The sequence below is a fragment of the Nanorana parkeri genome, unplaced genomic scaffold (assembly GCF_000935625.1).
Source record: "Nanorana parkeri isolate BGI_ZX_2015 unplaced genomic scaffold, ASM93562v1 scaffold4, whole genome shotgun sequence".
In the NCBI taxonomy this organism is placed as follows: Eukaryota; Metazoa; Chordata; class Amphibia; order Anura; family Dicroglossidae; genus Nanorana; species Nanorana parkeri.
In genome coordinates this window covers 6,001,558-6,017,280 of record NW_017306272.1, presented here as the reverse complement: position 1 = coordinate 6,017,280, position 15,723 = coordinate 6,001,558, and the positions used below count along the sequence as shown (strand labels likewise).

At 43.7% G+C, this 15,723-nt stretch overlaps 1 protein-coding gene across 1 annotated transcript in view; it reads right to left on the bottom strand.

Moving 5' to 3' along the window:
• DFNA5 (DFNA5, deafness associated tumor suppressor) overlaps positions 1-15,723 on the bottom strand; it is a 66,412-nt gene that overhangs the window by 46,457 nt on the left and 4,232 nt on the right. Inside the window, exon 2 of the mRNA XM_018575595.1 lies at positions 13,763-13,955. Coding sequence (XP_018431097.1) covers positions 13,763-13,955 — 193 coding nt within the window. The remainder of the gene's footprint in view (positions 1-13,762; positions 13,956-15,723) is intronic.

Genomic DNA, 15,723 nt, shown 5'->3' with positions numbered 1-15,723 from the left:
GGGTAATCAAATGTTTTCACTCTTTTGCTGGCAGGGCTGAACAAGAAAAATGTCAAGTGTATGGCCAGCTTTACATTCACCTTTGTGCCCTAATCGGCTCACACGGCCCAATTATCAGACCATCTTCTACAAGACGCTGCACTCCAGTGCTTTCCCTATCAGTTTGCATTGAGTGGATATGTAGAATGGTCCCTGGAATTTTATACAAAACTGGACCAATCCACATAAAGCTACTCTTAGGAATAAATAAATACAGCAATAAAAAAAGCAGAGAAAAAGGTTTTCTGCTTCTGTAGAGTCACACTAAACAAACCGCCTTAAACGGTTTACTAAGGTGGAGACAGATGCACTAACAGTATGTTCACGTCCCCATGCTTTACACAACAAAAGCATCGCATACATTTTTCATGCCTTACCAATAAAAAAAAAGAAATCAATGGAAAATCGTGATCACATTAAAAATTCAAAGGCTGGAAATGTACTTTGCAAACATTAAGGGACAGTGACGGCGTGTCGTTATCTTAAGAGAATTTCACATTTTTCAAATGTACAAAAAACATGAAAAATGTGTAAAATGTAGTAAGGCTCTGCAAGGTCCATGTTTTCTAATTGATGGATCCCTAAACGTTATCATTCCATTACCTTTTCGGTGTATCCTTTCTCTTTTTGTTGACATCTTGCAACAATCTGTTCCATCATATATATTATAATGATACTGCTTTGGCCCTTGTACGTCTTATTCACATTTTTCAGCACAATGTTAGATGCTGGCACTAACTTATCATCGACATACCTTGTACAGTATTCTCCTATTCTCCATCACATCTTGTAAGGAAGATAACTTGAGTGCAGAGGCACAAAGCCCGACAATGTACAGTATAGCAATTCCCTAGGACACTGCTGTAGTACAAGGGCCGAGTATCAAAAAAAAAAAAAGCACGGACAAACAATACTGCAACTATGCAGACAAGGAAATAAATCAGTAGATTTGCTAGGTGCCTGTCTAGGAGGTTCTACCAAGTTTCCCTACTGACAAACAACTATTTTGTAAAAAGTTGAAAAATCTCATTTTAAATTGGTCGTTGTGTCTTTAACATGATTATTCAATAAAACAGTGCAAGTACCCAGGAAATAAAACATAGTGCAGTATCCACTGCATCCAATCACCATTCATCTTCTACTGGTCTGACTTCAGCAAAATGAATGCTGATTAGTTGCTCTTAATGCACTTAAAGGAGACGTATTGGGAGCATAAAATATACCCTTCCCAGTACCTAGAGCCTGCATGGGACACTGCAGCTGTCACACGCTGGCTCTACGCTGAGAGCAGAGTGATCATGTAGCAGTGTCCTCCCTGCAGGAATTCCCCCCTCTCTGTTCTTCCGGAGCTCATTGGAAGAACAGGCAGGGGAGGGGGCAGGTACAGCTGTCACTGGCTCTAGAAAGGCATAGCCAGCTGTCAGACATTGTCATGATCCTTCCCGCCTGCAGCGTGGCTCTGCAATGTCAGCATAGAGCAGCCAGTAGCCCACTATTGTATATGCTGACTTTTGATCACAAGAGCACATTAGTAAATGTACTTCTGTGACCCAAAAGTGAAGTAAAGCCAAAAAACCCCCCCCCAAAAAACACGGTCTGTTAATACAGTACTTTGCTTCTTGAACTGTATACTGAAAAAGTCTATAATGTGACTGCAATCAGCCAATTAAAGGTGATACCCATAGTTATTTGATGATCTATTTAGTATTTATGTGTGTGTATATATTTATGTGTGAGTATTTTATGACATGCAGCAAATTATTAGTGCCAGCAAGAGGTATTATGGATTCATTTCAGGCAGCCACAGTTGACATAGACAAGCACATGCTTATGCAAAAAAAAAATCAGCAAATTCACCTGTGAACAGTTCGATCCATAGATACACCAGATAATTGGTGGTTGGCTAATAGATTTCCCTTGTGTCTAATGAACGTATATGGCAAGAACAGACTGAAAGAATTATCATTAGGTATAAATCTCTCAAAAGTAGGCAGCTCACACATTGCAAGCGTCACATATATTTTGTTGCCAGTGGTAGATAACAGCTCAAATTGTGCAGGTGAGTAAGTTTAAGCTACCATATTTTCAGCTGGCTGCATCAGACTCTAAACTGATTTCCTGGGGAAATAAAAGCTAGAGGTAAAAGTATGAAGTAAATAAATTAACCACTTGCGCTCCCACTTGTACACGTGTTATATAGAATTATATCCGAATTTCTATGGGCATTTCTAAGGCATACAGACATCGTCAGTGCTTTAAAGCGGACTCAAAAATCAAATTCTACCAATGCATCCCTCTATGTATGATGATAAATAACAGACATGTCAGGTGTAAAAGTATGTCATTTTGAAATACTTACAAAGCAGTAAGTGAATGCTCTGCAATTGTAAGGGAAAAATGACTTCAGTTTGCCAAAACATTGCATTCTGGGAAGGTTACATCAACAGAGCATTGCTGGGAAATCTCATCTCAGTGAAAGGCATTTTCCTCCCCTGAGATTCTGTGCATGGTCACATGTCCTAGTCACATGTGCCAGATTTTCAGGAAGTAAAAGGAGAGCTAGTAATCTGCCCTTAGGAAACATGGCCATTACCAGAAGACTGGAGAAGAAAAGAGAAACAAGGTATGCAAAGAATACAAAGCTGGCAATTATCTAGAAGTATGTGTTTGTAGATTGTCATTACTAAACATTTCTAAAAGGTGTTTGTTGTTATTTTAAAGATATGGGTAAAGGTCCGCTTTAAGACAGGATATTGCCAGAATCAATGATGGAACAGCCCACTTTTTAATAAAAGGAGGTCTGGAATAACAAGTGCATAGTAAAGTCTTAGGTCCTATACAGATATCAGCTCTAGTGGAAGTTACAGGCTGTTCCTACAACCTTAAATTGGCAAACAACGCACCAAGAGACGAAATTGTCTCTCTAAGCCTTTGGATTATGGCGTCTGCCTGTGACTCCTCTGGAACAATATCATCCGGAAGGATTTTTTGGGACTCTTCATCAAATACAGTCTGTGCAGGCAAAGGTTCATGGGGCTACTAAGGCTGCCGGCAAATCAGATAAAGATTTTGTTGGGGAAAGTGTTGAAGCAAACTTAAAAGGAGAACTATGAGGTGAGTGCTTTTCACTCATCCTCATAGTTCTAGCCGACCTGTGACAATGAGACGGTCACAGGTCGGCTCAGTAGATCGGGAAGTGAGCGAACACATACCGGCGTTTGCTCACTTCTCGATCTTGTCACGGCAGAGAGCTGTGACAGGGGAGGGACTGGATTCCCCGCTCCTCCAGCACTGACTGGCGGAACGGAGGGGGAGGGGACAGCTGGCTCTGCCCCTAGATAGGCAGAGCCAGCTATCACTCATGCAGCTGGGCGGATCCAGACATAAATTGTCGGGATCTGTTCCAGCTGCGGCGTCTCAGTATACCGCGAGCAGTAGCAGTAGCTCGCGGTATACTGAGCTTAGGGTGACGGGAGGATGCTAGTTTGTGTCCTCCCGTTACCCTAAGGAGAACTATGGGGAAAAGCCCTAACCCCATAGTTCTCCTTTAAGGCCTCTACAGTCAGAGTCAGAAATCAAAACTTCAATTTGGCCCACGAAATCCTGCATATCTGCAATAAAATCCTTTTAGATTAAACCCGAGGAGGAGAGCAAACCCACTGGAGCCCAGGAAGGCTTCAAAGAGTGGAAAGACTCATCATGGGGCAACATTTCAGGCTACTGGTGTCAGGTCCTGGAGAGGTGTCAGGTCCTGGAGAGGGAACACTAGAACCATTAGTGAACCGTGAGCCAGAAGGACCTGACCTCCACATATGTTAGAGATCCAACATGCTCCACCTCCAACTCAGCTCAAATACAAGATAGAACCTTGGGTACTGACTGCTAAACGCAGAAGAGATTCTGGAGGTGGCCAGGTCACTGAAGGTGGCATCAAGGAAGGGTAATCTGCGGCTAAATAACAGTACAGAAAAGGTGTGGACAGAGCCTAAATCCAGACAGGCCCCGTTATTGTCCAGTCCAGTTGGGTAGAACCTCCAAAGCTATTGCAGTGGATACGCCAACATTGATACATGCATAAAAAAAGCCAGTTCAAGCAGTTTGCAGAAAAAAACAAAAACGGCTATGATAGCATTTAAACTTTTCTAAGAAAAGGAGTCCATCCTTCTAGGACACTATCAAAAAAAGCATGATGGGAGTAGAAGGGGTTATACCAAACCGGTCACTGTTTGCCAGTGTCCACATCATGCCGTAGGCAGTAGTATAACCCAACTGCCTCTGAATCTGTGTCCCTCAATGAACAAGAAAGCAATAAAGCTTCAGAAAAAGAGACAGACATCCACAGTTATTAAAATGTCCAAACCTCGGGTAATTGCTAAGAACAGTTGCTGAAGGCATATGGCTTGTGCCTACACAATGAAAACAGACCAATATTTATACTGGGCATTTATCCAGAGTTGCAGTGTCCAAACATGTTAAAACTCCATTATGACAAACATGTTACTAATGTCTCTTCAAAGCTGAGCAATCTATTGAAACAGAGCAGAGAACAGAGCATTATACCCAACACAGCCTGGCACCGTAACACAAGCTGTAATTAAGTGAAATAAGAGGTGTAAGATACTAGATTCAGTTATTTCATTTGAAGTATAAAACAAAGGAAAATAAAGTTCCTTTTGTGATCGATGAATTAGGAAACGTTGGCACTCATGCAGCATATTAATGTGCGCAGGAGCTAGACAGCCTACTCAAGGAGCCAGTGGCCACTTCTATGAAGCCAGGGAATAGTCGCTTCCATGAATAGCCATAAAATAAAAAAGTTACCATTGTTAGACGTCAGCTATAATTTTTAGGAAATACTGTAGGTTATTGGCTACTGGGATTTATAAAGCCCTCCACTTGGTTCACAGGTCAGAACCTTTCTATCCAACTCCAATAGGAAGCACAAGAAGCTCACTTTAATCATATTATAACCACAGGCTCTAAAACCCCCAGCAACCAGTCATTTCTTTCCCATTTCCAGGATGTGTTATGAAAACATTTTTATTTTGCAGACCAGCTTGTTCTATACAGTTTCTATAAAATAAAAATAAAAAACAAACAATTTCATATCCTCGTTTAGGAGCTAATGGTAAAGGAATTAGAACACCAAATAAAATTAACCATTTAGGTGTCCCACGTATACATACCATATAAAAGCACATTTCACATTACATGGTGGAGCTGGAGAGCTACAAGACCAAGGTTACTGTGGTTACAGCTTTTTTTTTTTTAAAGCAGAACATGGACTTTTTTTTTTTAATTACCCTTGCAGGGAGGCTCCCCCTTAATGCAAGGGTTAACTGCTCATTTGTGTCTAGGTTAAAAAAAAAAAGAACATAAAACACAACAAAGATATACTCACCCGGCTCCTTCTTAGACCGATCCCTGGAATGTCTCTCCCCCTCCTTTGCAGCGGTCTAATGTCTATACACTGTGCATAGATGTGAGGATGCTGAGGAACATTCCAATGTGCTGAGGAGGAGGGGACAGGCAGGAGGGAGTGCTCTTTAACAAGTGACTGATTGTTCTTCTAGTTCAGCACCCAGGCATTGACAAGGACACATCTTTCTAATACGCAAATGAGGGATGTTCAGATACCAAGTACCGTACTCGGTACAAGTACAAGTACATGTACAGATACTTTTCCAACTCCAGTACTAGACTAGAGAAAAATTAACAATTTAGGAGGCAGCTGTCATTTTTAAGGAGCATACGGAGCTCCTAGGATTTGTACATCCCCATTTTAATGCATGCTTTTTTTTAAATAAATATTTAAAAGTGATGCACCGATACCATTTTTCCCAGTACAAGTACTGATACTTATCCAAGTACTTTCAGATACAAGTACTGATACATTTTTGGTTTATTGTCATGTGACAGTTTTTATAAAACAATAAAGACTAATGATCTTAGGACAGTGGGGGAGCGCCAGAGCCAGGTCCCAATTGCAACCGCTGTGACCCTGGTAGTTTTCGTGAAAATGCCAAGTATCTGCACTGGTATCTGAACTGGTATCTGGACATCCCTAACGCAAATATTGCCTACTGGTTTATCTCCGACTAAGGACTTGATGTGGCTGCTAGCAACATAATAAACTGCATTTGAGGTTGTATTTTTCCTATAGACTGTGGCCACCTTAGAGATAAGTAGAGATCATGTCAAGCTCTCCACCAGTCAGACAAATATCATTCCATCCCCAAATGAGTACCATATGTACAAAACTTGCTGATCCTCGACTGGAAGTAGTAAGGGCACAGAAGCGATACTCTGATCTGTCCTCTGTTCCACAAAAGGTTGAAATACTGCCCTTTGTCGCAACAAAAAACACTTGCTATTAGTCATAAACATTAACTAAAAATTAGAGATGCCCCAATACCACTTTTTCAAGACCAAGTACTGTCCCTCATGTACTTGCTGATATCAATATTTTGTCTTAAAAAGGGACATGTGACTTTTTCTAAAACAATACAGACTAATGATTTTAGGGCAGTTTCTCACCAGGCTGCATTGTGCAGATCTCACCAGGCTACGTCCAGAATATGGACGCAGCCTGGTGCCATCTGGACTCCTGATCTCACCAGAGCTGCGTCCAGATCTCACCAGGGCTGCGTCCAGATCTCACCAGGGCTGCGTCCAGATCTCACCAGGGCTGCGTCCAGATCTCACCAGGGCTGCGTCCAGATCTCACCAGGGCTGCGTCCAGATCTCACCAGGGCTGCGTCCAGATCTCACCAGAGCTGCGTCCAGATCCCACCAAGGCTGCGTCCAGATCTCACCAGGGCTGCGGCCAGATCTCACCAGGGCTGCGCCCAGATCTCACCAGGGCTGCGCCCAGATCTCACCAGAGCTGCGTCCAGATCCCACCAGAGCTGCGTCCAGATCTCACCAGGGCTGCGTATAGATGTCACCAGGGCTGCCTATTGGGTCTCTCCAGCGCTGCATATTGCATCTCTCCAGCGCTGCTGATGGGTGCTGTGCTGAGCCTGCTCTACGGGTGCGTAGTGAGCCGAACGGAGCGGGTGCCAGTCTCGTGCCCACTCCGAGGCTGTATTCAAGGTGTGGGGCTGCCTAAAGCTGTGCCTGCACCAGGAATCAGGAGGAGGAGACGTGGGACCTGGCAGGCAGAGTCAAAGGCAGCTATTGCTAGGTCCCCGGAAGGCTGCCTCAGGACCCCAAAAGTGTGGGACCTGAGGCGGCCAATCCGATTAAAAAATTTAAAGGGCCAGTATCGGCCTTCAGTATCGGGGCATTTTCACGAGTACAAGTTCTCGTGAAAATGCCCTGCATCGGCCCCGATACTAGTATCGGTATCGGGACATCCCTACTAAAAATTATGCTCAAAGTTCGGAGCATTGCTTGTAATTATCAGGCCATCTATGATCACCCTCATTATGCCATCACTCCGCCCAATAAAACAAGTGATATGACAAATATGAGAATCTTCTCTCTTACACAGAGGTTTCCTGACATGCTGAAAAATAACTGCAATCCAGTTGTTGATCATTCCCTTTTCCACATAGAAAATAAAATAAAACACACCCTGTGTGCTTCAGATCTGTTTATAAGGAGGACATCGGGACAGGTCATGGCAGTGTTGCAATTTTTGCAACACCAAGCAGATCCCAAACCGCCAATTAAAGCGGACCTTAACCCCCTCACACTAAATAGATCACATGAGCATTCAGCTCTGCACGATGATATGAAACCATCTTACATTCATTACTTAAATAAACATTTATCTTGTAGTTACCATTACTGTTTTTCCCCTGCCTGTTCCTCTTCGGCATTAGCCTGCATTCACACTTAAGCATCAACGTTTTTGGCTGCAATTTCAGCTAGTGTATTTTGTGCGTTAGACACACGTCTTAGCTGGAAGATTGAAAGACATTGCTGTCAATGGACAAGTGCGCGCACAGACGCGCAAAAAACACTTGTGTCACGCGTTTCCAAGCATTTTCCATTGAAGTCGATGGGGCCTAAGTGCACTGTAAACTGCCCAAAAGAAGCTCATGTACTTTTTCCAGCAACGGGTGTTTTACAGCTTGCAACGAAACGCTCAGGTGTGTACGGGGCCCATCTCTTGTGTTGAGACTTTTGTTGTGCGACAAAACGCCTAGGTGTGAATGGGAGCTTAGTGATATAGCCTGTGCCTAAGTGATGTATCCTGGGAAGGTTACATCAGCGGAGCATTGCTGGGAAATCTCATCTGTAAACTGCACAATCTCGCAAGATCTCAGGGAAAGGCATTTTTTTCCCCTTCAAATGATGTGCATGGTCACATGTCCTGGTCACATGTGCCAGAGTCCCAGGAAGTAAAGGGAGATATATTAATCTGCCCTTAGTAAAAATGGCCACCATGAGAAGAATGGGGAGAATAAATAAAAGGTATGCAAAGAATACAAAGCCTGCAATTATTTAGAAGTATGTCTCTGTAGATTGTCATTACTAAACATTTCTAAAAGTTAGTTGAACGTAGGGCCCGTTCACACCAGACACAGTGCGTTCCTGCCTGTAACGAACTGGATCCCATTGCGGCTGGCTCACTTTGTTGTGAGACTGGAGGGGGTGTGGCAGTCAATTGAACTCAATGGCACCGTAGCCACACCCTTCGGCCACAATGCGGTCGGCCCCATGGGAATGCAAGGCGCATCAAAGCCTGCGGTCTGGTCAGAAAAAATGCTTCAAGCACTATTTTTCTGACCGAACTGGACCGCAGGCATTTATGTGCCATGCGTTCCCATGCAGCCGCTTGCATTCCGGCCGGAGGGTGTGGCTACAGTGCCATTCACTTCAATGCACCAACACACCCCCTCCCGCCCCACAACAAAGTGAGCCTGCTGCAATGTGAGCCAGTGCATTCCGGCCAGAATCGCATTGCGCCTGGTGTGAACAAGCCCTCAATAGCACAAATTAGTTTTTGTAGTCAGCACAGAACAAATGGAAACATTTTGACAGGCCAGGATCAGGTCATGAAGGCAGTAAACTTCCCAAAAGAAGCTCATGTACTCAGGGCAGGTAATGACAAACTCACGTCTTTTGGTAGCCTTGAAAAACACAGACCTGCAAAATAGTGATCAGACAGTTTAGAAAACCTTGCCCAGTCAAGAGATGTCTGTACTAGAAAAGCAGCCTAACCTAAACTAAAGACACCTACAGACATGTAGTGACAGACGGACATGTCTATTGGTAGCCTTGAAATAATGATCAGACAAGTTAGAAAACCTTGTCCAGTCCACAGGGGTCTGCACTAAAAAAGCAGCTTGTGTTCTTTTAAACTGGTTAATCTAAAATGGGGCAAGAACAAACACTTCTACCTATTAGAGGTGCCTCTTATCAAACAATGGGGAATTCCCAGCTAGCTCAAAAGTAAATGTACTTCAATGAACAGAAGATTGGTCCAGTTGTGAATTGCATCCATCAGCATCCAAATAAAATATCCACCAAATAAGAGGTACAATACAATTCTAACCAAAATGGTGCATTGTTTTAATGCCTTACTGCCAGTTGGTTTTAAACAGGCTGAATATTTACAATGCCGCACAAATCGGGCTATGCAAAGTAATTTTCCCTCAACAGAAGGCTGTAGTCAGCGCCTTTCCCACTAAGGTGAGACAAATAGTTTTGTAATGATTTGTTGACAAAGTCTAATCAGGCATTTCACCATTCGCTCATTTAAATAGCCCATAAGCCTGTTTATCTTCATTTAAATAACCGAAGCAAAGCCTCAGCGCTGATTAATTCTCCATGAGCGACACAGAAATTAAACAGGTGCAGGATGGGCTGCTAAATCAAGCTGTCAGTACATCATTTAACTCTGCAGCCATCATCAATGTAGCACGTTTTAACCCTTAAATTGGTAGAGGAGAGTGTTATTTTGTGTTCAAAATGGTCTAATTTGTGGATGCTGTGCAGGAGCTGTAGAGTAAACTAGAGTCTAATGCTGGGCACACACCTTACAACCATCGCCAGACATTTGTCTTGCAATGGTTGTAAGATAATTAAAAACCGTAGGAGCTGCCTATCTTGGACAGGCAGATCGTACTTCCGATGATCGCAAGCCCGCCCCGCTGAGGGGCGGGCTTCCGATGACCGCAATGCTGAAAGGGCAGTGTGCGCTTGCGCACACCGGCCCGTGCGGCATTTATCTTACGAACATGCCATACACCTGCCGACAATCGTACGATCCTCGGCGGGTTTTCGAACATGTTCATAAGATAAAAGTCATGCGACCCCACAGTAGTAGAGGTCGCACGCCTTCCACACACCTTGCGATAATCGTAGGATCGCGGTACTTCCCGCGATTATCGTACAATTATCGCAAGGTGTGTGGGCACCCTAAGGCCCCATTCACACCTATGCGTATTGTAATATGCGCGTCTGTCGCGCGACCGTCACGCGTTTTTTTTACCGCGATTCCAAAGGCTACTTGGCAGTATCCAAATGGAAAACGCCCTACAAAACGGACCAATACGCAGCAAAAACGCTCCGGGACCTTTTCATGCGTTGGCCGTTTTGTAGTGCGTTCGGGACGGGCGGAAATACGGACAGGTGGGAACGATACCATTGACTACAATGCTATTTATTTTTTTGACCGTTTTGTAGAGCGTTCATCGAGCGTAGGACGCGCTACAAAACAGTCAGGTGTGAATGGGGCCTTAAAGCTAGCCAAACACCTTACAATTATCTGCAGATTTTCTATGGTCAGATGGAAAAGGTGCAACAGATTCCTCCATCTACACTTAACTGTGTGGATGGAGTAATCTCCACCTGGGCCAATCTGTTGCAATTTTTCCATCTGACCACAGAAAATCTGCAGATAATTGTAAGGTGTATGGGCATATTAGTAATAAGAAAAGTGGAGGTTATAAGGCTCCATTCACGCATGAGAGGTTTTCCGTGTGTACGAAACGCGCTAAGCATAAAAAACAATGCATCCCACTGTGCATTGTTCAGACTATTGCAGCATCTGGGTAGTAGGAAACTGTAAATCCCACAAAATAGTCCGAGCGCGACTTCAGGGGCAGATTCAGAGTGTTTGCGGCTATAGTAATAGCCACAAATACGCAGAATTCACACGTATGTAAAAAAACAAAATTGCGTGTTTTCGGGTCACATGGTTTTCCCGCGCAAAAAACGCAAACGCCATATTGGAGCCTTATTGGAGCCTTAGACCTCTTTTCAATGTTGGAGTAAAATGTTGATTGTGTAATTATTGTGTTGCATTTTTTTTTTTAAACAATTAGTCTCCGAGTTCCTCTTGAATCTGGAACTGTTTTTACTGGCGCCTGGATATCGAGATGCCACAGGACCTGTGGTTTTTCCTTAAAGTGACACTAAACTCAGGATTCAAATCTTTAAAAATGCATGAAAGTACCTTAATTATTAACAATACTGTACCTTATCTGTGCATCTGCAGATCCTCAAATCATCTCTGAATTGGTGCGGACACTGTCCTTCCTTTTGGAGGGTGGCTACTTTTGTTCCCCATGGTCCCCGCGTGTTATAAAGTAGTCACCACCCCAAGCTCACTCCCGTGATGGACTACAGTCTCACATTTAGTTTGCTAATTTGTATTGAGATTGTAGTCCATCACAGGGGCGAGCTTGGTCCAGGAGGCTGAAGAAGGGTGCACTGGTAGGTAAATGTGCCATTATGTGTAATTATGCTGTTCATACTAGAACATTATGTCAAGAGCCCCCTTGTACATTAGAGTACATTATGATCCTCCATTTTGCTGTGACCCGATTAAAGGAGAACATTAGGCAAAGCTTATACTGATCCCCTATTAGTCGTTCTTAACCGGTGGGTCCTGGCACCATATTTAGTGGGTCGCCGCATGCCTTCCACTGCACTAGAGGAGAGGCACCTCAGCCTCCCCCATAGCGTAGCACTGTCAGTTCCTGTGCTGACAGTCATTCAAAATATATTGCCTGGCGCAGAGTATCAGCTTGAGGTTGGGTGGGCTGGGGGTATGGCCGCGTGGGAGCTCCATCTAGACGTACATTTCTTACAGCTCCCTTACGTGTCCTGTAGAGGTGCCTGGACCAGAGTGACATCACATTCTGGCTCCCGGGACCTTTACAAGGAGTGTAAGGGAGCTGTAGAAGCAATGCACATATGGATAGAGCTTCATCACAGCAACCCACACTGAACCCCTAAAACGTTTTGAGGTGTGTGTATGTGTGTGTGAGAATGTCTGAGATTGTGTCCATCAGTGTTTTAATCGATGCGCAGGGCTTGTTAAGTTTAATGTGTACTTTGACAGCATTCACCAGAAATGAACCATAAAGAACAACCTGATCTCTTGGCCCCTTGCATTTCTGGACATCTCTGCCAAGACTCACTATCTATTAAGAGTATAATCCCGCCTTTCTCTTAGCAAAAGCACCAGGTACAGTACACACTTTATCTTCATTGATGAAGCAGGAAGTCAGCTTCCTGCACACTTAGGCCACTGCAGGGCAAGAAACCAAGAAGTAGTAACATAGGACACTATATCCGTGTAACAAAGCCTGAGTCAGTGCTTTTCTATGTGATGCTAAATCTGTTCATCTGTGTGGAACACTTTGTACAGGGAATGCTAGGATTCTTCACCATCCTAAAAAGGCAAAGAACTGTGATGACTACTTACTGAACAATGATGGCATTTATTGGCCATAAACCAGATATACATTAATACTTAGTTATAGTTAGTCAGGTTGGAAAAAAAAAAGGGGAACCCTAATCAGAACGCTATGCCCACAGCTACCCCCTGTTGATCGAGAGGAAGGCAAAAAAAACCCTATAAAGCATGGTTCAATTTGCTCCAACAGGGAAAAAAAAATTCCTTCCTGATCCCATAAGGCAAATCGGATATTCCCTGGATCAACAATCTCTGATGCCTAATATACCTGTAAGAATTCAATATCCAGTAATATTCTGTGTATTTCGCAATACATCCAGAATTTTTTTTAAAACAATTAACTGAGCTAGCTAGAACTACCTCCTGGGGGAGTCTATTCCACATTTTCACAGCTCTAACTGTGAAGAAGAATCCTTTCCGTATGCAAAAGGTTAAACCTCTTTTCCTCCAGACGCAAAGAGTGCCCCCTTGTCCTTTGCAGTGACCTTAACGTGAATAATTTGGCACCAAGCTCACTATATGGACCATTTATGTATTTATACATAGGGATCATATCCCCGCTTAATCACCGCTTCTCCAGAGAGAACACATTAAGGTCAGCTAATCTCTCCTCATAGCTGAGCTCCTTCATGCCTCTTATGAGTTTGGTCGCCCTTCACTGCCCTTTCTCCAGTTCCACAACATCCTTTTTGTGAACTGGTGCCCAAAACTGAACTGCATATTCCAGATGAGGTCTTACTAATGCTTTGTACAGGGGCAGGATGATGTCTCTATCTCTGGAGTCTAGACCCCGTATAATACAAGAAAGTATTTTGCTTGCTTTAGAAACTGCGGCTTGACATTGCATGCTATTATTGAGTCTATGATCTACCAGAACACCCAGATCTTTCTCCACCATTGACTCCCCCAAACATACTCCCCCTAGAGTGTATGACGCATGCATGTTTTTAGTCCCCAAGTGCAGAACTTTACATTTATCAACATTAAACCTCATTTGCCAAATAGATGCCCAATCACACAGAGCATTCAGATACGGTTTTATTTAAAAACAAAATGAATTACCTGTTTTGTACATCTTTCATGAGATGGTTCATGTCAACCTCTTGTTTTCTAAGGGCCCCAAAGGTAGAGGTGGTTTGTACACGACCAGAGCCAGCCGCATTGCCATGAAACGCTCCAAAATCAGCATCAACATTAGCCCGTATTACATCACCGTACGATCCCTGATACTTCACAAATTCAGACTCCACTACCACTGAAAGATAAAGTGATGGATACAGTGGGGTTTCATGCTAAATACAAACAGTACAATCTATTCACAGTCAGCACAGCAAGGAGGCTACAGGAGGCATTTCCAAAACAAAATACGGCACATCTATAAAGCATAGCAATGGGCTTCACAAAGGTGCACAGAGCTCCAGTGGCATTGAGACTCTAAAAACCAGCAGGGCCCTATTAATATGAATAGAAGTTTGAAGTGTAACTCCATGTTTGTTGAAAATAAAAACACTGGGTGATTAAAGGGTTGTTAAACACTCGCATGTTTCTGCAAAGATCTATTGCAAGCAAGCAGATAGATATATGCAAAGCAATAAAAAAAACAAAAAAAACAATTCTTCAGAAGGGTTAATACTTACCTGTGTCTTCACCGCACGCTCCCATCCGAACATCTGGAAATTTCTCGGGCCACAAAGGATCTTAGGGCGGGCAAATGCGCAGTTCAGATGTTTGCCGGGAGACGAGGAGAGACACAAGGTATGTCTATGGAGCAGCGTTTTACTGTACAGACTCCGTGGGACATCAGAGAAGAGGAGGACAGAAAAGTCAGCGCTGGATCGGAGACCTGCACCAGCGCTGGAGGGACAGCTAAAAACTGCGCTAATGAAGAAGATGATCAGATTAAGAGGCATCATTTAAGGTAAGTCCCTACAGCAGGATTGGGAAGGGGGAAAGAAAAAAAGTTTGATTTTAATGTCACTTTAAAGTACAGAGCAAGGATAAAAAACAAAAACAAAAAAAAACACCCCACTTGGTTGCAGACCTTTTTCTAAAAAAGAAAAATAGCCGTTTGTTTCACGATGCCCTTTCCAGACCGATTCCTGAATGGCAGGATCTGATTCATTATAACCACCTGGGGAAATCAGTGTTCTGATGAGGAAAGCGGCAGTGTCTGTATCCCTATAGAAGTAGGTAACCGTTGGGGAAGGGCTAGGTAAACTTTGCACTGTGGTGAAAATACAAATCCCATCATGCCTCTGCCTCCAGGAGCCATGCCTGTGGCATTTGTAAGAGTCTTGCAATGCCAACAGCTGGAGTGCCAAGGCTGCCTACCCCCGCTCCAGCTGTGGACTGCTCCTCAGCATCCTCATGTATAATGCAGAGCTGTATTGAACTTGATGACATCAGAAGCCCTTAGATTAGAACGAAGGGGAGAACAAACAGCGGAGACCGAGCAGTTAACCCCAGTAGCATGGGGACAGACAAACTGCAAGGGAATACTTTTCCCCGAAGCAGGAGTTGGGCCTTAAAGCAAGTCAAATGCAGGTCAGGAGCAGATCAGCTGCAGGTCAAATGCATGCGTCAATGAATTCTGGATGATCTCAGAAGTGTCTCAGACCAATGTCAATGACACAACTGTGAAGCCCGTCAGCACAGGCCCTTATAAAAAGAGAGTTCCACAAATTCTTGATTAACCTTCCTGGCGGTATTCCCGAGTGTGGCTTGGGATTAATTTTCAGTACCATAAGCGGTAACTCTGAGCCACACCAGGGATTACAGTTTAGCGTTACTTACCTTGCCCCTCGAGCCACGCTGGGTCCTCCGGCCGATGCCGGCATCTGTCTTCCGGCTTCCATCCTTTGCGAGCGTCCGTGGGGTGGAACCGGCGGGAATTTAAAATAAAAAAAAAAATAGAACAAAAAAAAAAAAAAAAGGAAATAATCAGACCGCCAGGGAGGTTAAACAAAATAATTTTTTTGTGCCTTTAAGTTTTATGAGGGCAGCATTTCAATATGACGTTTTGG